The 23,368-nt window shown below is 43.4% G+C and overlaps 2 protein-coding genes across 3 annotated transcripts; both read left to right on the top strand.

The window, feature by feature from the left end:
* Positions 1-509: 509 nt before the first annotated feature.
* On the top strand, positions 510-1,621 carry LOC124666821 (glycine-rich cell wall structural protein-like). Its single transcript, XM_047204148.1, has 3 exons — positions 510-614; positions 791-1,197; positions 1,315-1,621. The coding sequence occupies exons 2-3, from the start codon at positions 801-803 to the stop codon at positions 1,407-1,409; spliced, it is 492 nt and encodes a 163-aa protein (XP_047060104.1). The 5' UTR covers positions 510-614; positions 791-800; the 3' UTR covers positions 1,410-1,621.
* Positions 1,622-3,774: 2,153 nt separating this feature from the next.
* Positions 3,775-4,793, top strand: LOC124666822 (glycine-rich cell wall structural protein-like). 2 transcript variants are annotated; one of them, XM_047204149.1, is made up of 3 exons: positions 3,775-3,853; positions 3,966-4,416; positions 4,513-4,793. In XM_047204149.1, the coding sequence occupies exons 2-3, from the start codon at positions 3,975-3,977 to the stop codon at positions 4,614-4,616; spliced, it is 546 nt and encodes a 181-aa protein (XP_047060105.1). In that variant the 5' UTR covers positions 3,775-3,853; positions 3,966-3,974; the 3' UTR covers positions 4,617-4,793. The 2 variants fall into 2 exon arrangements, with proteins under 2 accessions (XP_047060105.1, XP_047060106.1); XM_047204150.1 differs by having other exon boundaries at positions 3,791-3,867; positions 3,902-4,416.
* The last annotated feature ends 18,575 nt before the right edge of the window (positions 4,794-23,368 follow it).

The raw sequence follows: 23,368 nt of genomic DNA on the forward strand, positions 1-23,368 counted from the left end.
CCGGACGATAAGTCCTTAGCCATTTTGGCGAGGATCTTTGTGTGGCGCCCGCGGCATCGGCGCCACACATGCTAGTATGGCGCCCGTGGCGTCGGCGCCACACATAGAGCCTCGCAAAACGGCTAAGTCCCAGACGAATTGTCTCACAGTATGTTTTGGGCAATTACAAGTGCATGTGTGGCGCCGTTGGGAGGGGCGCCACACATGCTGCCACGTCGGATCGGCAGACCAGCTCAGCGTCGAGGGCGCCACGTCGGTTGGGAGAGTGGCGCCGGCAGGAGGGGCGCCACACTGGTATATGTGGCGCTGATGAGAGGGGCGCCACACAAATGTGTTAGATTGGTGAAATAGTTTCGCCAGAGGGTCAGTCTGTGCTTTTCTTTAACTATTGGGTTATTTTTGTGCAAATCGCCGGAAGTTGACGGAAGAAGAATATCGCGGCCGACGTGCGTGCCTGCTCCACGCGGGACGCACACACACCTTGCAATTGGCCTTGCAAGCAGAGATCGCCGGTATAAAATGGGACGCAGGCTCGACAGTTTTGAGGAGCACCGAGCAGATCAAGCACGAACCACTCGACTAATCATCTCTGCCTTTAATTTGTGCTGCTTCACGTAAGTGATCACGAGTCGTTTTATTTCTTGTTACCTGCTAATTACTTAGTACAATCTTCCAACTCGATCGAGCACCTATATACTGTTTGTTGGGATCCATAATATACTAGCCTCTGAAGCTAGCTGCCAATTTCAGTAGTACCAAAGATTCATCGTTAATTTCCTTTTATTGGCAGTGATTAAACCATGGGAGGCGGCCACGACATGAACGGCGGCGTGAAGGGGTTTGTGTCGAACCTCATCGGCGGCGGGAAAGGCCGCGGCTACGGGTACGGCCAGCAGGGCCACGGCGGCGGCAACGGGCAGTGCTACGAGCAGGGATACGGCGGCCACGGCCAGCAGCAGCACGGGTACGGCGGACACGCACAGCAGCAGGGGCATGGCGCCTCCGAGCACGGGTGCGGCGGCGGGCATGTGCAGCAGCAGGGGTACGGCGGGCACCAGCAGCACGGCTACGGCGGCCACGTGCAGCCGCAGCACGGGTCGTCGTGCCCTCCTCCGGCCGGCGCCTACCCTCCTCACGGCGGCTACCAGGCGCACGGCTACGCGCCGGCGGCCTACCCCTCGCACGGAGCGCACAACGGTAACTCCATCCTCATGATCAGTCATGACACCATGACCATGCACGATCTAGGAGTATATCATCTTCGAGTTCGAGTTCGAGTATGGTGATTTATTGTGTGTATATTTGTGCGTGCAGGGGGTCACATGGGATCGTACAACACCGGCCATGGCGGCGGGCACGGCCACGGCGGGATGTACAAGGCCGGCAAGCACGGCAGCAAGTGGAAGTGATCAAACTATGCAGTGGATCGGAGTACGGGTTACCCATCGTCGTTTGCGTGCTCTGCCTCTACGTATGTGAATGTGCGCGGCCATGCCCCTTCACACTCGATCGCCTATATCCCTATTCTCAGTCGGTTAACCAAGCATCCTATGCATGATGTATCAAGTATGTATAACACCTAAGTGAAATAAAGAGCTACGCCTACGCGTGCTGTGTGATACATATGTTGTTATGCTTGAGGCGTACTTCTTCAGTCCACAAATAAGTGTACAAGCAGATTTTTTGAGATAAATTGTAGAGTGATTGAAAATTATATTGGGAAGATGCAAACGAGCATCTTACTCCTCTTTAATTCTTCCATCTCCAATAAGCTAGTAAATAGAAATACACTTTTTTGTAAACAAAGTCTGAAGCTAAATATTTACTTATTTGAGAAGGGAGGGAGTAAATAGTAATGACCAGTGTGGTCGTATTACAAAGAGAAACGTTTTAGTGATACATGCACTTTGAGCGCTATACCGTATGCATGATAGCATTACTAGAATCCGTGAAAAACTTGAGTTCGTTGTTGAAATCAGTTTTGATTTTGCCCCATATTTCAAGTTTCTATCCTTGATTAATAAAAAGATGTTGAACATTTTCCTAAATTTGAATGTACATATAAGCTAAAAAGTGTCTAGATACGTCTGAATTTAGACAAACATTCAACATCCATTTATAGACGGAGGTAGTACATCTTATGCTTTATTTCAAATTTTATTTTTGTAGTATCAGCTGCGTGCATCCTCCATGGTGTTTGTCCACCGTGATACCAGTGTTGTGCAAAACAAATGTCTCCTGTAGAGCAAACAAACGGAGGCCAAGCTTCATGGAGCTCTTCAGAATAAAAAAGTTTATATTTACAAGGTTTAAAAAATTAGATATCCTACACAAGCATGTAAAATCACAATGCGAAAATTTTAATATTGATGTCTACATAAAAATGATAAATCTGACATTTGTTTAGATACTAAGATACACACTTAACCTAGGCAATAAATTCTTTCGCATTTAGATTTTACAGGTTCGAGTATTATACATCATTAAATATATCTAGGTTTTTTCTCTATTTTTTGAAACTTTGAAACATGATTTTTGAATTTTCGATAAAAGGGCTCCCTAGAGCTCGTCCTCCATTTGGATCTTGCGAGGTCTTGTGGCTCGATCTATCTTTCTTACATCGAGAAGCCGGTAGTATTTTCATCCAACGAGTAGAGGACCCCGGATCTCTCATGTAGTGTTGTCTAGCCATTCAACCTAATTTGATGGTGGTAGTGGCAACGGTGCTGCTGGTTTAGTTTCAGTGAGTAGTTCTCAAATATGACCCTTTCAAGATATTGCTCTTCATTTTCGACGAACCGTGGATGAAGCCACCGTTGGAGCTTAGTTAGGGCCAGCATTGGTGGCCACCTAGCGAAACTTTTTTCGAAAGATCAACAACTAATATTTAACACTACTTGTGACAAAAAATTCATAATAATCCCTTTCATTAGTGCCCTCAACTCCGTTTGAGATTCCTTTCACCCTCTCTCAAATTTGGTTGAAGCTTCCCTTACATTCCCAATTACTGGTGGTGCTTCTAACCCTTAAAGATTTGACTAGTCCATACAAGTTAGGTCTTCTTTAGTTCCATTAACCAAATGCTTATAGTAAAGCTGAGTTGTCCAGGTTGCATGTGTTAATTCGTTTTTTTTAGTATGTGGTATTTTTATTTATTGTTGTTACAAGAAAACATCGGCTTGTTCGTTTGACAATTGGAGGAGGCAATGTTGCTCTTGCTCACCACTACGGTATGACCCCTCTGACTGGGATAAGGGGTCGCGCAAACATGCAATGTCTTGCGTCACAAAGGCCACCAGGCGCCATGACCGTGTAAGAGCGAAGGAAATCGTAGAAATTCATATAATAATGTCAAAGCATATGATGACGTGAGTGGGAGACAATATTATGTTTAAAAATCATAAGTGGAAGAGAAAGCAAAAACAATAAAAATAAAACACGTACTGAATCCGGTGCCACACGCATGGCGGCTGGACGTGCCATATCTGCGTTGGGCACCGCACCTATTCCAACCGTCAAAAAATAGCAAGAAAGAATCTGGCCTTTCAATCCTGGCGAAAGATAGCATATGGGCTGATGGGCATCGAACTTCATCATCAGCCACTAACTTGGTCGCAGCTGGAAGAAGAATATCGCAGAGGGGCAGTGCGGAGTGCAGGTGTGCAGATGGACAGATTCTGTGGCCGACGTGCGTGCGTGGTTCACGCGGGACGCACACGTCGAGGAAGAAAGCGCGGCGGGCGCGACAGTATAAAAGGAGAGCCAGGCTCGACCGTTCTGAGCAGCACCGAGCAGATCAAACACGGATCAGTCGAGTCGTCCACTGATCATCTCCGTGTTTGTTCTGCTTCTTGTAAGTGATCATGAGTCGTTTAATTTCTTACGCGTTGCGAGCTTAGAGCTCGTTAATGGATTCATTTTTTACTTTCTCGAGTACCAGATTGATGAATTTGCTTTTCTGGTAGTGATTAACCATGGGTGGCGGCCACGACATGGGCGGTGGCCACAACGGCGGCGTGAAGGGGTTCGTGTCCAACCTCGTCGGCGGCAGCAAAGGCCACGGGTACGGGTACGGCCAGCAGGGTCACGGCGGCTACGGCAGCAGCTACGGACACGGCGGCTACGAGCAGGGGTACGGCGGCCACGGCCAGCAGCACGGCGGGTATGTGCAGCAGGGGCACGGCGCCTACGAGCACGGGTACGGCGGCGGCCACGTACAGCAGCACGGCCACGGCCACGGCCACGAGCACGGGTACGGCAGCCACGGATACGGCGGCCACGAGCAGCACGGGTACGGCGGCGGCCATGTTCAGCAGCACGGCTATGGCCATGCCGCCGGCGCCTACCCTCCGCACGGCGGCTACCAGGCGCACGGCTACGCGCCGGCGGCGTACCCCTCGCACGGCTCGCACCACGGTAAGCCACCGATTAGTCATCGCCGATCATGCACCTCCACGATCTATGCATATTACCTTTGAGATCGTACCATGGTGACTAATCGCGTTCGTGCAGGGGGTGGCCACATGGGATCTTACCATACCGGGCACGGCGGCGGCTACGGCCACGGTCACGGCGGGAAGTTCAAGGCCGGCAAGCACGGCAGGAAGTGGAAGTGAATCAAGTAGCGGGTACCCACGTCGTTCGCGTGCTCTATGTACGTGTGCGCTCCCAATATGATATGCCCCGGTTAAACCCTTGCGTATATCTCCATGTCAATTGGTCGATTTAACCAGGCTTCCTATCATCCTATGTACTATCGCTTATATGTATACAACCTAAGTGAAATAAAGAGCCGTGACATGTAGCTTTGCTCAAGGAGATGGAGTCGTGAGGTTGATGGTGCCGTGAGGCGTGAGGAAAGAGTTCTAGCGACTTCAGTATATTTGGCTCAGGTGTTTTGAACGCCAGTCGCCAGGTACAAACGGAATGAGTGAGCTGATAAATATGTGTCTAGCTACACATAAACCCATCAAATTTTAAATCCATATATGAGTGGCAACGAAAACACCGTTCAGTCTTTTTCATCTCTCCATATGTGGATCGAATTTGGTCTATAAATTGTGTGAGCGTGCAAACACACAACTTGTCTACTCACCAATTTTTTTGCCCGAACATCACGGTGAAACCGAGTTTTATCCAGAAAACTCTCGTGGAAACAACCACTCTTCGCGGCTCTCTTCCGGTCACTCGCCAGCGACTTCTGCCGCTCCCCTTCCCCTCCAATCGTCATCCTAGCATCGAGAGGGGGGGGGGGGAGGTCTCGTTCTCGTCCATGTGTGTGTTTTAGTCCTAGGTTTTCTAGGCTTTGGAGGTTACTCTCTCAGCGTTATGGTGGGGCAGATCAGATGTTGACGGTGTTCTTAGCTCCTGGTTGATACCTTCAATCTAGATTACAGATTGTAGTATGATAAGCTTTTTTCCTAGGAGACATAGGTTTAATCGAAATTTGGGAAGCACTGCTAAAATAATGTAAAGAAAACGTCTACAAGACTTGCTAGTTAATTTGATTTTATGTTTATTAGACATATCTAGTTTATGTTTAACGGGGTTGTGTTCAATGTTGAAAAATAGGTCAGGGTTAAGGTTTCTCCTGCAGCTATGCATACATATATAATTGAAGTGCAAATGCGTAACAAATAAAATGGAGATAAGAGATTTGTGAACAGCACATCCATAAATACTCTTGCCCTTAAAGCCAGATGTGACAAGAGCCTCTTGGTCCAACCACTATCCTCACAGCCACGAGCAACAATAGTTATTAAGCATATAAATACAGACCAAAGCATTAAGCTAGATGATTGTGCCGTGATCCCGAATAAATCACTAACATGTACTGTTACTTTCCGGCGGTAGCACGCCGTTCTTCACTCATCCCACCTCTTCCCTTGATCAATCCGAATGACATGGGTACCTGCAGATCATCGAATTGAGGCAAAGAGATAAGGATACAAGATTGCAAAACTAATATTCAATCCTTACACATATTATAAGATTAGATGCACATAAACGTTGCGAGGATTCACCCCAACCCGCAGCCCATGAGGACTACTCACACATAATATCAAGATCAATAACAAAGATAGAAATCACTGTGGCAAATACTTGTATTTACAATATTCTTACAATGGTCGCCAATTCTAAAGTAGATCTTTGTTACAATGGTGATGGCTATGGCTATGGAGGAGATTGGAGGTGGAATGGATGAACTATGGTGGTGGATCTCTTTCAGTGTGGTCTAGTGTGGTCTAGATAGATCTGATGGATGGCGGCTCTGCTTGGCGACGAATGGCTCTCTTTTTGGCGTCGGGTCCTTCACATAACTTATAGGGTTTGACATCGGGAAGGCTGCGGGACACAGTATAGGCGCATGGTGCGCGCGAGGCTTGCCTGTAGCAATGCCCGTTAAAGTCCCTGAAACCGCCTGTTCGAGTCTACTCAACTTTGTTGCATTCTTGACGCGATTTTCTTCAGTAATTGCAGGTCCATTGGTCATTATGCATTATGACCTAATTTCCTGCACACCATTTAAAAATAGAAGAGATTGCACATCTTTGCATTAATTAGTCATTAATAGCAAATTAAGAGGTAAATTTAGACAATTTTTCTTGACTTAGCTAAGGGTTTAAACGCGAGAAAAACTGGCGCATTTCACAGCCATAAACTTCCCCAAGGTTAAACTTAATCGTCCTCGAGCAAGAACAAAAAACCCATAAGGAACATAGCGTTTAAACCAAAATAACGAGAAACTCACTTACAAGTGGTAGCCTTATGAATCCAACACTTCTTCCATTTGAAAGCTTATCATACTTAGAGAAGTGCCAAGAATACAATACAAGCATTGGTAACTCAAGACAATCACAATAAAGATTTATAATTACGAATAACTAGTCGTGTAAACAATCACTCTAGCTTAAGTAGTTGACTCTCAGCTTGCCAAGAAACACTAGGAAGTTAGTTATCATCAAAATTAAGTATGAGCATCCATGACAAAAGGGGTATAAGCAATGAAATATCTTAATTACGCCCACATCAATTGATCAAGGCTATCAAACACTTAGTATATATTCGTTGCCTTTCAAGAATATTCATCTAGTAGTAGCGAGTCCATGCCAAGAATTGAGAAGTAATACTTTTGGATTCCAGTGATAGTGAAAGACAAATGTGGATGTAAAGCATATGACATGATTGAATGATCCATGAATAAGATTTATACTGGTTACTAATGGGCAAGACTATTAACTGATCATATAAAGGAAAAAACCAAAGTGTTTGATGAACATCACTTCATGTTGTTCTTGTCATTTAACAAATTCTCTTCTTGTAACTAGTTGCTCTATGAGAGTTTATATTCAATGTAAAGGTGGTGTAAAAGAAGAACAAACTGGTAAAAGGCCAAGCATAGAAGTGATCTATAGTTATAGACACATGTGAAACATTTTTCAGTTGTCCAACATGCGATGGTTTATCTTGTTCAAACGGTAAGAGGTGATTGCTAGAGGTCTTTTATGAAGTTCATGTTTGCATGATTGTTGGTTTAGGAATGTTTCTTTACAATTGAATATGCATAAGTTGATGGTACAATGCTCGTATTTCTTTTGTCAATCATAAGCTCACTGATACATGATATGATCTATTCGCTTATTTGCTCGAGGACGAGCAAAGGTTTCAGTTTGGGGGAGTTGGTACGTGCATTTTGCATCATCATTATTGCTAAATATATGTTTAGTTTTGATGGGGTTCGTAGCATAGAAAACAAAAATTTTCCTACCGCAAGACGAATAAATCCAAGATCTAATCTATGGAACACCCAAGATCTAATCTACAAGATCGAAGCAACGAGATTGACAAGATACTAACCCTTGAAGATTTCCAAAGCCTACGAGATCAGATCTCGTTGTTGGTGTAGACGATCATCCCCAGTGCTGCAATCCGGCAGCACTTCCGTACTCGGCCGCGCGTACGGTGTCGATGAAGCCCTTCCTCTCCCCGTTCCAGCGGGCAGCGGAGGTGTGGTAGATCTCCACGGAATCCCAGCAGCACGACGGCGTGGTGGTGGTGGTGGAGAAGAATTGCTGCAGGGCTTCGCCTAAGCCTGCGCAAAGATATGGAGGAGGAAGAGAGGGGGCGGCCGTGGTTTCGGATGGGGTGCCTTGGCCGGCCACCCCCTCCCTCTTTATATAGGTGGGGGTCGGCCTAGGGTTTCCCCTAGGGCCCACCTACCCCTTTGGCCGGCCACATGGGGGGGGGCAAACTCCTCCCCCAAGTTTTCCCCTTATCTCCTAATTTAAACCATTTATTTTAGGAGATAGATCTTATCTCTAGATTTAAACCATTTAAACTAGAGATAGATCTTATCTCTAAGGGGGGGTCGGCCTAGGCCCACATGTCATGGTGGGTAGGACCCACTATGCCATGTGGCGCCTATGTGGCCTCTCCCGGGGTGGTGGGCCCACTGGTGGCCCTCTAGAACCTTCTAGAAGCTCCGGTCAAAACACCGGACTTTTTCCCGAACCCCGGAAAATGACTTCCCATATATGAATCTTATTCTCCGGACCATTCCGGACCTCCTCGTGATGTCCCGGATCCCATCCGAGACTCCGAACAAAAACTTCGGACTCCAACTCATATTCCGAATCTATTTATGCGACATCGAACCTTAAGCGCGTCACCCTACGGTTCGCGAACTATGCGTACATGGTCGAGACTCCTCTCCGAGCAATAACCAATAGCGGGATCTCGGAGATCCATAATGGCTCCCACATATTCAACGATGACTTAGTGATCGATTGAACCATTTACATACGATGCCGATTCCCTTTGTCACGCGATATTTTACTTGTCCGAGGTTCGATCATCGGTATCTCCATACCTTGTTCAACCTCGTTACCGACAAGTACTCTTTACTCGTACCGTGGTATGTGATCTCTTATGAACCATTCATATGCTTGCAAGCTAATCGTACGACATCCCACCGAGAGGGCCCAGAGTATATCTATCCGTCATCAGGATGGACAAATCCCACTATTGATCCATATGCCTCAACTCACACTTTCCAAATACTTAATCCCACCTTTATTGTCACCCATTTACGCAATGACGTTTGATGTAATCAAAGTACCCTTCCGTGTAAGTGATTTACATGATCTCATGGTCGAAGGACTAAGGCAACTATGTATCGAAAGCTTATAGCAAATTGAACTTAATGACTTGATCTTATGCTACGCTCATTTGGGTGTGTGTCCATTATATCATTCACCTAATGACATAACCTTGTTATTAATAACATCCAATGTTCATGATCACGAAACCATGATCATCCATTAATCAACAAGCTAGTTATACAAGAGGCTTACTAGGGACTCCTTGTTGTTTACATAACACACATGTATCAATGTTTCGGTTAATACAATTATAGCATGGTATGCAAACATTATCATAAACACAAAGATATATTATAATAACCATTTTATTATTGCCTCTTGGGCATATCTCCAACAGTCTCCCACTTGCACTAGAGTCAATAATCTAGTTTACATATGTAAAGATATAACACCTTGGCCTTCCGGTGCTTATCATGTTTTGCTCACGGGAGAGGTTTTAGTCAACGGATCCGACATGCTCGAAACGTATGTATTTTGCAATTCATTTGCGTCTCAACGCATCACTCATTTTCCAAATGAGTCGGCATTAATTGTATATGCTTAGTCCTCCGGTGGAACCTTAATTCCGCGGTCTGAAATAAGTCACTAATATTGTCACACACAATATAGCTTCAAAGTTCCGACACTCGTCGGAACTACACCAAGTTCTCAAAGAACTCCTCGACTTAACATCATCAGTCATTGTCAAAACAATGACATACACTCGCCTTCATTTGTAGAATCCGTCACAATATTTAGAACTCATCTAAATCTAGCATAGACATATTCTAGCTCATTGTGCTACCTTTTAAATAACACTTAGCCTAATTGAGATTGAAATTTTATTCTCATATGTGATCAAAACAATATCGGTGCAACACCTTACAGACGATTTGTTTGTCATTACCCCATACAAAAACTATATATATACCCTTGGTTCTTCTAAAGCACTCGAGGATATTCTTACTCGTTGTCCAATGATCATTACATGAATCATTCTCGGTATATGCTCGTAACACTTTAGAGCACAGGACATCTGACTTCGTACATATTATTCGTGATCTGAAATCACTCATGTATATTTACTCATCGAGTGTCAAATACACTCAAGTCTTGTTAAACCTTCACATGAAAAGAACACCTTCTTAATATTTTTATATTGAACCACTTCAATATTCATTCTATGTACTTTGACTTAAACTTATTATGTGTTTCAATCTATCTTCATAGATCTTGACACTAAATATGTTTCAGTCCATATCCTTTCATTGAAATTAATTCTCAATGAAACCTTTTAATCACATCAACTACATGATTACATTATTTTTAATCAACGATATGTCATCTACATAAATATGTCTCAGCGCTCCCACTTAATTTCTTGCAAATGCAAGCATCTTCATCATTTCTGATGAAATAAAAAACCTTTGATTATTTCATCCGGTGAAGATTCCAACTCCGCGATACTTACTTCATCCAATTGAAGTTTGTATACCTATCTAGTATTCCATGGACCAGCAAAACTCTTGGTTGTATCTGGTATACATCCTTCATACATACTTCTGGTAAGAAATGTATTTCTGCCATCCTACTATCATATCTCATAAAAGAAATATGTAGCGATTACTAGAATAATCCACATAGACTATAAGCATTGCCACGGAAGATCTAATCTTATCGTAGTCAACTCTTTGAACTTTGTCGTAAACAACTTTTCGATAAGTCAAGCTTCTTTAAGGATATAGTATCCAAGTCCATCAATTTTATAGATCCATTTACTTTCAAAAAGTGTTCACCTATCTCGGATTTCATGGCGCATAGCCATTTTAACGGAGTCAGGGCCCATCATAACTTCTTTGTATGTAGTTGGTTTATCATTGTTCAAAAACAATCCTTTGTCCACAAATCATTTATTTGATTACAAAATAAACCACATCTACAAGGTTCAATAAGTACTTTGATCTCCATGACTATAACACTTTGTAGACATGGGAGCCATGATCTTCGTAGCCGCTTCCGGAACCAATTCCGATGTTGCGCTACTCTGATCATTATGCTCAGGTTCATAAACCTTATCAAGTTCTATTGTCCTCCCACTCAAATAGTTCGCTAGAAACAATTTCTTTGAAATAAGTAAGAAACATTGACAAACACTTTTGCCTTTGACTTCATAGTGGAAAGAATTCCCAATCAATTTCATGGGATAATCAACAAAGACATTTATCCGATTTTGGCTGTAAACTCATTTACTTATGCTATGCATACCAAAATTTATGAAAGGACCATTTAGGGTTTATACCCATGCCATAACTCGTATGGTGTCATTTCAATGGATCATGATGATGCTCTATTCAGTGTAAAAGCGATAGTCTCTAAAGCATAATCCACAAAAAATATAATGGCATCATTTTATATTATCTCATCATTAATCCAACAAGGTTTGGATACGTCTCTTGGATACTCCGTCATCATTATGATACTCCAAGAAACATGAGGTTGTAGAACAATTTCATAACTCTCTTAGATGTTCGCTAAAACTCGTAATTCAAATGTTTCCACCATGATCCAATCACAGATATTTGACTTTTCTATTACGATGATTTCCACTTCATGCTGAAATTTATTTGAATCCATTCAAATGTTTCAAACTTCTTCCTTATCGAATATATCCACATATATATACTCAATTCATTGTTAGAAGTTTTCATGAAGTAGAAGAATCTCCCGCACACAACTATGCCCGAGTGAACCATATACATCACTATGTATGTTTCCACTAAGTTAGTTGCCCGTTCAACTCTTGGCCTATGAACGGTATTTAAGTCATTCTCTTTTAGAAGAGATTTGCAAGCGCCAAACGATTCCAAGTCGAATGACTCCAAAAATCCATTCAAATGGAGTTCCTTCATGCGTTCCTTTCTAACATGACCTAAATGGCGGTTCCACTAATGAGTGGAATTCACATCATTTGCCTTATGGCATTTTAGCGTCGTTGTTATGTATGTGTGCTTCACCATAAAGATTTATAATAACTTATCCATCGTACATGGAATGCTGTTACAATTTGAACAACTCATTGTTTTCATTTAACCAGAACAAGAATAACAATTATAAAGTTCTTTATTATAAATCTGAATGGCTAGACGTAATGCCAACGGCGAACATAATAACACTTTATTTTTGTTCCGGACGTGCATTGCTATCACATTCCTTTTCGATCACTTAGGCCAATGTATTCTTGTATTGCGTTGTTTTGTATGACACCTCATACCAACCAATATGGTACTAATACCCAAGAATTCCATTTTGTGACCAAACAAGGAATACATTCATAACATGTATATCATCTATATACACGTGAGCTAGACTTTCTAGTCTTTTCTTTCTTTCTGCCAAAATATCTTTTGTAGTTTCTCTTTTAGCTTTCCTCATTCTCAGAGAACACTTCACCTTCAATAACTTCTAGGTCCATTGGTCAAATACCAATAACCTTGAGGTTCTTACCTTGAAGTTGACCATCACATGTCAAATGTTCTAGATTTCACTATTAGTAACCTTTTAATGTAATGAACAATTTCACTCATAATTTTATCCATCAAATCATGACGACTTTCCGAGACCATGTCCGAACATGCTAGGCTCGTAAAGTTTAACCTTAGTATTCGCATGTGCAAATCTGGCTTGCACCCGTTGTATGCACACGTAGAATCTATAACACCCGATCATCACGAGATGCTTCGAAGCGACGAGTCTTAGCAACGGTGCATACTAAGGACGATCACTTCATGGATATGCGAATATCGTTAGTGCCCAATTAGTTGGAGGATTGGGATGCCTAGCATCTTCAACCTTCGTACATTCCCATAAAACTTATGAGTTTATGTAGTCTCACTAGATTATATTCTATCATCTTGCAATCAGGTCTTAGATATCACATATATCTCATACCTTGCTCATTTCTGAAAACAAAATTTTCAGCTCCTTACTTTTCAAATGGATTTGAACTTCAAGTTTCACGGAGACAAGATGATTTAAGGTACTAATTGAAACCATTGCTCTTTGAATCATCAATGTGAGGTTTACTAAAAGTTTGCATTAGGACTTAATCATATCTTGATTCTTTAACAATACGGTACCAGATCCGTAAAGTTACTTGTCGACTTAACGATATTTCTATCTCAATTACAAGACTAGCGCATGGTAGAAAACGGATGCCAATTCTACAAATTTAATTCAAAATACTATTCAGTACTATGTTCATGATAATTTGAGTTCATTTTTAATTCTTCAATCAACTAGGTGAACTCCCACTCAAAACAACATCCCTCGCATTGTCTTAGTGATTACACGAACCAAATCCACTACACCAAGTCCGATCATCACGAGAAGAGATGTAGATTCAAAGGCGAACACTCAAAGTGTTCATCATATCATTCATATGACTCATGCTCTACCTTTCGGTATCCCGTGTTCCGAGACCATGTCTGTACATGCTAGGCTCGTCAAGGCAACCTTAGTATCCGCGTGTGCAAATCTGGCTTGCACCCGTTGTATGCACATGTAGAGTCTATCACACCCGATCATCACGAGATGCTTCGAAACGACAAGTCTTAGCAACGGTGCATACTAAGGATGAACACTTTATTATCTTGATATTTAGTGAGAGGGATCATCTTATAATGCTACCGTCGCGATCTAAGCAAGATAAGATGCATAAAGGATTAACATCACATGCAATTCATAATATGTGATATGATATGGCCTTTCTTCTTGTGCTTTTGATCTCCATCTCCAAAGCACACGATCATGATCTCCATCATCACCAGCATTGCACCAAGGTCCATGGCGCCGCTTCATGGGTGTCCATCACTTATAGCTACTATGACAACTACTTGAAATAAAGCTATTACATGATGAATAGACACGCAGGTCTTTAACAAAAATTAAAGACAACCATTAGGCTCCTGCCGGTTGCCATAATACAACAATGAACATCTCATACATCAAATATAATCATCATCACATCATGGCCATATCACATCACCAAACCCCGCAAAAACAAGTTAGACGCCTCTAATTTGGTTTGCATATTTTACGTGGTTTAGGGTTTTCGAGTAAGATCCAATCTACCTACGAACATGAACCACAACGGTGATACTAGTGTTGACAATAGAAAGTGCAAATTGGAATCTTCACTATGGTGGGAGAGACAGACACCCGCAAAGCCACTTATGCAATACAAGTTGCATGTCAAGCGTGGAGCAAGTCTCATGAGACGCGGTCATGTAAAGTTAGCCCGGGCCGCTTCATCCCACCATCCCGCAAGATGCAAAGTACACAAACTAAAGCAATAAGAGCATCAACGCCCACAAAACCATTGTGTTCTACTCGTGCAACAGATCTATGCATAGACCTGGCTCTGATACCACTGATGGGGTTCGTAGCATAGAAAACAAAAATTTTCCTACCGCAAGACGAATAAATCCAAGATCTAATCTATGGAACACCCAAGATCTAATCTACAAGATCGAAGCAACGAGATTGACAAGATACTAACCCTTGAAGATTTCCAAAGCCTACGAGATCAGATCTCGTTGTTGGTGTAGACGATCATCCCCGGTGCCGCAATCCGGCGAGCACTTCCGTACTCGGTCGCGCGTACGGTGTCGATGAAGCCCTTCCTCTCCCCGTTCCAGCGGGCAGCGGAGGTGTGGTAGATCTCCACGGAATCCCGAGCAGCACGACGGCGTGGTGGTGGTGGTGGAGAAGAATTGCTGCGAGGGCTTCGCCTAAGCCTCGCGCAAGCATATGGAGGAGGAAGAGAGGGGGCGGCCAGGGTTTCTGGATGGGGTGCCTTGGCCGGCCACCCCCTCCCCTCTTTATATAGGTGGGGGGTCGGCCTAGGGTTTCCCCTAGGGCCCACCTACCCCTTTGGCCGGCCACATGGGGGGGCAAACTCCTCCCCCAAGTTTTCCCCTTTATCTCCTAATTTAAACCATTTATTTTAGGAGATAGATCTTATCTCTAGATTTAAACCATTTAAACTAGAGATAGATCTTATCTCTAAGGGGGGGGGCCTAGGACCACATGTCATGGTGGGTAGGACCCACTATGCCATGTGGCGCCTATGTGGCCTCTCCCGGGGTGGTGGGCCCACTGGTGGCCCTCTAGAACCTTCTAGAAGCTCCGGTCAAAACACCGGACTTTTTCCCGAACCCCGGAAAATGACTTCCCATATATGAATCTTATTCTCCGGACCATTCCGGACCTCCTCGTGATGTCCCGGATCCCATCCGAGACTCCGAACAAAAACTTCGGACTCCAACTCATATTCCGAATCTATTTATGCGACATCGAACCTTAAGCGCGTCACCCTACGGTTCGCGAACTATGCAGACATGGTCGAGACTCCTCTCCGAGCAACAACCAATAGCGGGATCCGGAGATCCATAATGGCTCCCACATATTCAACGATGACTTAGTGATCGATTGAACCATTTACATACGATGCCGATTCCCTTTGTCACGCGATATTTTACTTGTCCGAGGTTCGATCATCGGTATCTCCATACCTTGTTCAACCTCGTTACCGACAAGTACTCTTTACTCGTACCGTGGTATGTGATCTCTTATGAACCATTGATACGTCTCCAACGTATCGATAATTTCTTATGTTCCATGCTACTTTATTGATGATATCTACATGTTTTATGCACATTATATGTCATATTCGTGCATTTTCTGGAACTAACCTATTAACAAGATGCCGAAGTGCCAGTTCCTGTTTTCTGCTGTTTTTGGTTTCGTAAATCCTAGTAACGAAATATTCTCGGAATTGGACGAAATCAACGCCCGGGTTCCTATTTTTCCACGAAGCTTCCGAACACCCGGAAGGACCGGAGGGGGCCACGGGCCCACTGGACCATAGGCCGGCGCGGCTCGGGGGTGGCCCGCACCCCCTATGGTGTCGCCGCCTCGTCAGCCCTCCCGCGCCGCCTCTTCGCCTATTTAAAGCCCCCGCATCGAAAACCCTTACGGAGGAAGCCACGATACGAGAAAAGTTCCGGAGCCGCCGCCATCGCGAAGCCAAGATCCGGGGACAGGAGTCTCTGTTCCGGCACCTCGCCGGACGGGGAAGTGCCCCCGGAAGGCTTCTCCATCGACACCGCTGCCATCTCCACCGCCATCTTCATCACCGCCGCTGCTCCCATGAGGAGGGAGTAGTTCTCCATCGAGGCTCGGGGCTGTACCGGTAGCTATGTGGTTAATCTCTCTCCTATGTAGTTCAATACAATAATCTCATGAGCTGCCTTACATGATTGAGATTCATATGAGTTTTGTATCACTACTATCTATGTGCTACTCTAGCAAAGTTATTAAAGTAGTTCTATTCCTCCTGCACGTGTGTAAAGGTGACAGTGTGTGCACCGTGTTAGTACTTGGTTTATGCTATGATCATGATCTCTTGTAGATTGCGAAGTTAACTATTGCTATGATAATATTGATGTGATCTATTCCTCCTACATATGCATGAAGGTGACGAGTGTGCATGCTATGCTAGTACTTGGTTTAGTCGTTTTGATCTATCTTACACTTAAGGTTACTTAAACATGAGCATTATTGTGGAGCTTGTTAACTCCGGCATTGAGGGTTCGTGTAATCCTACGCAATGTGTTCATCATCCAACAAAAGTGTAGAGTATGCATTTATCTATTCTGTTATGTGATCAATGTTGAGAGTGTCCACTAGTGAAAGTGTAATCCCTAGGCCTTTTTCCTAAATTCTGCTGAGTTACTACTGCTTGTTTACTGTTTTACTGTGTTACTACTGCTGCAATACTACCACCATCAACTACACGCCATCAAGCACTTTTCTGGCACCATTGCTACTGTTCATATATATTCATACCACCTGTATTTCACTATCTCTTCGCCGAACTAGTGCACCTATTAGGTGTGTTGGGGACACAAGAGACTTCTTGCTTTGTGGTTGCAGGGTTGCATGAGAGGGATATCTTTGACCTCTTCCTCCCTGAGTTCGATAAACCTTGGGTGATCCACTTAAGGGAAAACTTGCTGCTGTTCTACAAACCTCTGCACTTGGAGGCCCAACACTGTCTACAACCATTCATATGCTTGCAAGCTAATCAGATGACATCCCACCGAGAGGGCCCAGAGTATATCTATCCGTCATCAGGATGGACAAATCCCACTATTGATCCATATGCCTCAACTCACACTTTCCAAATACTTAATCCCACCTTTATTGTCACCCATTTACGCAATGACGTTTGATGTAATCAAAGTACCCTTCCGGTGTAAGTGATTTACATGATCTCATGGTCGAAGGACTAAGGCAACTATGTATCGAAAGCTTATAGCAAATTGAACTTAATGACTTGATCTTATGCTACGCTCATTTGGGTGTGTGTCCATTATATCATTCACCTAATGACATAACCTTGTTATTAATAACATCCAATGTTCATGATCACGAAACCATAATCATCCATTAATCAACAAGCTAGTTATACAAGAGGCTTACTAGGGACTCCTTGTTGTTTACATAACACACATGTATCAATGTTTCGGTTAATACAATTATAGCATGGTATGCAAACATTATCATAAACACAAAGATATATTATAATAACCATTTTATTATTGCCTCTTGGGCATATCTCCAACAAGTTTTCATTGTTATTTGCCATCATGTATCGTTATTTATGCATTTTTAGTCAATTTATGGGACTTTCCTACAAAGTCCCCTTCATTGGTATTTAATTCCTGGGAGGCAGAAAACCTCATTTTTCGTATTTTATTTATTTCAGGATTCTCTGGATCACTAAAAATCAAGGAAAAAAAAAATACCTGATCAGTTTTTCATCCGGAGAAGAACCGTGAGGGAAAGAACCACGCGAAGGGGCCATGAGGTGCGAACGGGCACAGGTGGCGCACCCTACCTGGTTGGGTGCGCCACCCACCTTAGTTCGCCACTCGAGGATCGCCTCGGGCCCCTTTTTATGCCAGAAGCTCCGGTTCGCCCAAAAACCTAAGCCCATATTTTCCCGAGATTTATTGAGGCGACGACGGAGGCGACTACTCCGGGAGAGGGCAGATCCTGCTATACCGGTGCCTCCGGTGAAGGGGAAATTGATGCCATCGACATTCCCACTCCTCCTTGGCTTGGGAGGAGGCATCTCCATCAATATCTCCATCACCACCATCTCCATCTACGAGATCAACATCACCCTCCTCATAGTTTGTGTTGAATTAAACCCCGGATATTATTTTTTTGTGCTACTGCTTGTAAGGGGTGTATTTGTACATATCTATGGCTGCACCTAACTTAGGCTCTGCCCCTAATTAAATAAAGCTTGACAAAATATTTACCATGTTGTTTAGAACTCAGATGCTAGTGAATACGTGCCGCCCTCGGGAACTTTAGTCTCATATAAGCATACACACTTGATCTTGTCCTCTTGCTGCATAGAGGATTGGGATTTTCTCTCATCGAAAGCATTTACATATTTGCTATTTACTTTCTGCACTTTATTTTATCGCAAACAATACACCCAAAAATAACAAAATCGTTACTTTATTATTACTGCTTTTTTGTTTCTGCTAACCAATACCTTCAGCTCCTCGTGGGTTCAACAACCTTTCTTATTGAAAAGTACTACAATTAATCTCTTGCACTTGGAAGCCATCAACATTCCACTTGAGCACGATGATGACGATCTTGAACACAACAAGATGGAACACCTTTCTTAATTGTGCTTGCTTGATGAAATTTTGCGGATTGCTCCCCCATACTCCACTATGGGAGAGCTTCTTCTTTGACGCATCTTCACATATCCTTGGTCACCATATGGATGGCAAGTGTCAACACCCGGATTTTTACGTCCGGATGCCTATTATGTCATACATCGCAATCCCAGGAATATTGTTGTTGCGAGGCATAATAGTTAAGTATCACAGTCATCATTCATTACAAACCATAATGTCTTACAATTTGGAATCACATGATCCATATTACACGAATAGTTGATCTATTGATCAACGAACTGATCAACGAACAGACATAAGTTCATAGTGGAAGCGTAAAGATAAAGGGACTCTATAGTCCACAGGCCAACGTTTGACGTCAGCAGACTCCTAGTTGTTGTAGACGTCCTGCTGACCGTCCTCTTCGTACTGCTGCTCCTCTTCATAGTCTGGCCATTTGAATAGCCAGGGACACAGCCGTGAGTACTTTAAGTACTCGCAAACTAATACTAGTGTAAGTGCTAGCAATTCTAGTAAGGGGGTGCTAAGCTCTAGTTTCTTTGCGTAAAGCCAATTTTAGTTCACAATTATTTGCTAAAGACTTATTCATGTGCTAACTAACTCAAGTGAGAACATTAGTGTCATTCCCACAACTCTGTTGTGATTCAAGTCAAATTCACCATTCATGTTATCAACATTTTCAAGATCTAACACTGGAAACTGTATGGCCTTTCCAACCGTCCGTAACCGTGGACACGGCTATTCGAATAGGTTTACACTCTGCAGAGGTTGCACACTTGTGCCACAACATTTGAATTCATCCGTCGGGATAACCCCGAATCATCGTAACACAGTACGCGGATCATCAACCATAACCTTTCATTTACTAACCCTAGTATGAGCACCTCTCCCCATGAGCTTGGCCTCCTAGTGAAGACCAACTGTCAACCTGGGAACTGCACAGGGCTTGGCCGTACAATTCACCTCATTTCACATCATTTCTCAATAACGGAGGCAGCCTCGGCATAACCCCTATGATGTGTGTTCAGAGGGAACCCATACTAAGATACATAAATTTCTAGTTAAGCCCTTACCCATAATCAGGTATTGTGGGGGTACTTATGAATTGGAAAGGTATCACATCCAAACCAAGATTAGTTTTTAATCAAAAATCACTATCTTCTCTTGGTCATATTCACCTTCAAAATTCATTCCATAGTTCTCATCATCATCATTTCACCACACATGTTCCCATCTAGAGTAGTCATTTTTAATTTAGCACTAGCATCTAGGTATGAAGGATGCTAAGTACTTTGCTTTGCTTCTAGGCTAACCTTGATACTCTTGTACTAATCTAACATTAACCCCATTGAATCAGGAATCAAAAAGTACTTTAATAAAACAACGGTAATTAAGTAAAGCTTGGAAGTAAAACTGGGAAGTAGGCTCATGAACATAAATTAAAATGGGTAATGCCTTGCTCATGATGAGCTTGTCACTTTGCAAGAGTATTATCTTGCCTTGGTTGGAGAATTGGTCAAAGTGGTCTTCTTCTCCTTGAAAGTAGACCTCCTCCTCCTCTTGATACTCCTCGGTACTAGCGTCTAAAATACGAATACGGGGTACACAATCATCACACCAAACTTATTTACTAAACTAAGCACACACATGATTTACACAACTTAAACTAGCATCCCACATTACTATTAAGTTGGTGGATGTGTTTTTCTTATTTAAGAAAAATAATTTCCTCTCATACTAACTTAGGTGTTATTTTTATTTATTTAGAAAAGTAATTTCCTCTCATTATCTTATTAAGATTTAATTTCTCTCATGAACAATATATGACCTAGGTTGACCAAAGTCAACCTCTTCATACTTATCATTTAAGAACATGATTTAAATGAGATGTAGCACCTCATACAATTTAATCCTAGCATGGTAAATATTTAATATCATCAACAATCCATATGAGACCTATATTACCAGAGTCTCTACCTCATTTTGGATTGTTCATGACAAGATTTAAATGAGAGAAACAATCCCATATAATTTATTAATATTTTTGGACCATATCTTTGACTAGAACTAGCCATATAGTCTTTTAATTAAACTAGGCCATGATCATTCAAAGTAAGCATGGCATATTTTTGAAAAAACAATTAGTAAAAGTGTAATGTGATTTATAGGAGTTGGAAATAACTTAAAAGCATTTGTGTTTGATTTTTAATAATTTTTCTAAGCCAGAAAAGTCCCTGCCTTGTTTATTTTCTCACTTTAATTCTATAATAGATCTAGGGTTCAAACCAGTGGAATTGTGTAGATAAAATCCTAAGATTTCCAATTATATAAAATTTGTAAAATTTGCTTTGGTGGATTTTATCCTATTTAATTTTGAAAACAGCACCAGAGAGTATTTAGTTAAATTCGAAATTTTCAGTTTAAACTAAACGGGCTGGCGGGAAAGGCTACTAGGCTAAACAAGGGAAAAGAAAGTGGGCCGGCCCAGTACTGCGTCCAGCGCAGTGGGCCAACTGACAGCGTGGGGGCCACGCGTCAGTGGGAGTCACTCACCGAATCGGTACGCGGCGTGTGGAGCGTTGGATCAGGCGATGATCCGACGGTGGGGAGTTGTCGTCGTCGACGGCGAGAAGCAGGGGCGGGCACGGCGGAGGTAGGGGGTCGGAGAGAACGTCGGAGCTCCGGCGAGCGTCGGAGTGGTGCGCCGCGTCGTTGTCGACGACGAGGATCACCCTGGCAGCAGCGGAGCGTCCTAGGGTGGCCTCCTGCTCCGGCGAACTCCGTGTACTGGCGACGGCGATGATCTTGCGATTGGAGCTCTCCGGTGGCTAATCGAGCAAATGCGGTGGTTGAGGAGAGGCTGGGTGAGGAGAGGAAGAGGATGGTGTGCTCAATTTGGGGAGCGGAGTGCTCCTTTTATAGTTGGGGGAGGTGGTCGTGGCGCTCGGCTAGGGTCATCGACGGCGTCGTCGTTCCAGGGCGGCGAAGAGGCAAGGGATGGGCGCGGCTGGTTGCTGGTGTCCTGGCGAGGCTGACGCGCGTGATGGCGGTGAAGACGAGGGTCTACAGCGATGGTGAGCTTGACGGGAGCGCGCATGCCATGGCGGACGGTCGTGGACGCGATCGTCGGCTGCAGTGTTCCCGCGGGCAAGTGGCCGTGTCCAGGCGATGCAGGGTGAGGTGAGGCGTCGACTGGCGGTGAGAGAGAGGGCAGAGGTGACGCGAGGGCTCCGGGCGGCTGACGCTCTGGCGGGCCAGGGGTTTGCGCCATGCGCGCTCTGGCGCGTGCATGGGCATGCCTGGGCGCGTCTGGGCACGGCGTTTTCTGTCCGTTGTGGTGAAAGTTTTCGTCGAGGCACTGTTTGGTCATGCTCAGGTGAGTGAGGGGAAGGTGATGGACATGGTGAGGCATGCTGGAATCGACCAGAGAGAAAGAGGGCATGATGGTGGCATGACATGCCACGGCATGGATGCTCTGGTCAACATGAGCAAGCTCCAGTGCTTGGCAAGTGGTGGAAACGGTGCAGTGAGGTGAGAGGGGGTTCCAGGGGTGCAGAGAGTCCCAGGCTTGGACTTGGTCCAACCAATTTCTCAGCATGGGCATGGTTTCTATCTCTGCCCCAAAGGTGTTCGATGAAATGCCCGCAAGAAAATAATATTTGAATTTTGAAAATATTTTTGGTGGAGTGTAACCATATATTAAATGGAGTATATTGGTGGTGGTGGTGATCAAAATGGAATTGAAATGCAAAAACCCAATTTGCATATGATCTTGAATTTGATAAAAAGTCTCCACTTTGCTTGCTTGCTATTTGAAATAGGGACAGAATTTGGGGGTGTGTTTTTGAGCAAAGTTGTTCTCCTTGATGTTGTCTTGGATGAGGTGCAAAGAATTGGTCAAGGGTAGAAGTGAAATCTCACAAACCAGGGGCTCAAAGTAAGCATCAGGCTAAAATTGCCCCATATGACCATAATCACATGTGAGCTCATATTTGATTCAAATTTGATTTGAGTGGAGTTTGATTTTTTCCAAAGTTTTTAATATGTGTTTAGTATCCATTTACACCCAATGGTGCAAACCAAAATGGTCTAGATCAAAGATTTGTAAAAATGGCCTAAGCCTTATGTGTGTGTTGAAATTGATTTTTATATTTTCATTCCTCTTTTCTTTTTCTTTGTATTTAGATGATCAAGAGATCATGGTGAGTGGTTTAGAGCAAAGTGAACACATAAGCAAGCATCATGGCAATTGCACACTCAAATTAAATAATAAGGTGGTCTATATGCATAGCCCTATATGATGAGAAAAGTTTTTGTTGACTCTAATTTTTGGGTTCTTAGAATCTCTCTCTTGTTTCTTTCTTGAAAACTTGGGATGTTACAGCAAGCTTCAAGCATATGTCATCTTCGAGATAGTTGATCTTGAACTTGCACTACATT

This window comes from Lolium rigidum, chromosome 6, assembly GCF_022539505.1.
Source record: "Lolium rigidum isolate FL_2022 chromosome 6, APGP_CSIRO_Lrig_0.1, whole genome shotgun sequence".
Classification (NCBI taxonomy): Eukaryota; Viridiplantae; Streptophyta; class Magnoliopsida; order Poales; family Poaceae; genus Lolium; species Lolium rigidum.

What these genes read in the sequence shown, in the direction of transcription:
- LOC124666822 (XM_047204149.1), top strand. Translation starts at nt 3,975, where the DNA reads ATGGGTGGCGGCCACGACATGGGCGGTGGCCACAACGGCGGCGTGAAG. An exon ending in CTCGCACGGCTCGCACCACG is followed by an intron (nt 4,417 to 4,512) that starts GTAAGCCACCGA and finishes GCGTTCGTGCAG; the next exon opens with GGGGTGGCCACATGGGATCT.
- LOC124666821 (XM_047204148.1), top strand. Translation starts at nt 801, where the DNA reads ATGGGAGGCGGCCACGACATGAACGGCGGCGTGAAGGGGTTTGTGTCG. An exon ending in CTCGCACGGAGCGCACAACG is followed by an intron (nt 1,198 to 1,314) that starts GTAACTCCATCC and finishes TTGTGCGTGCAG; the next exon opens with GGGGTCACATGGGATCGTAC.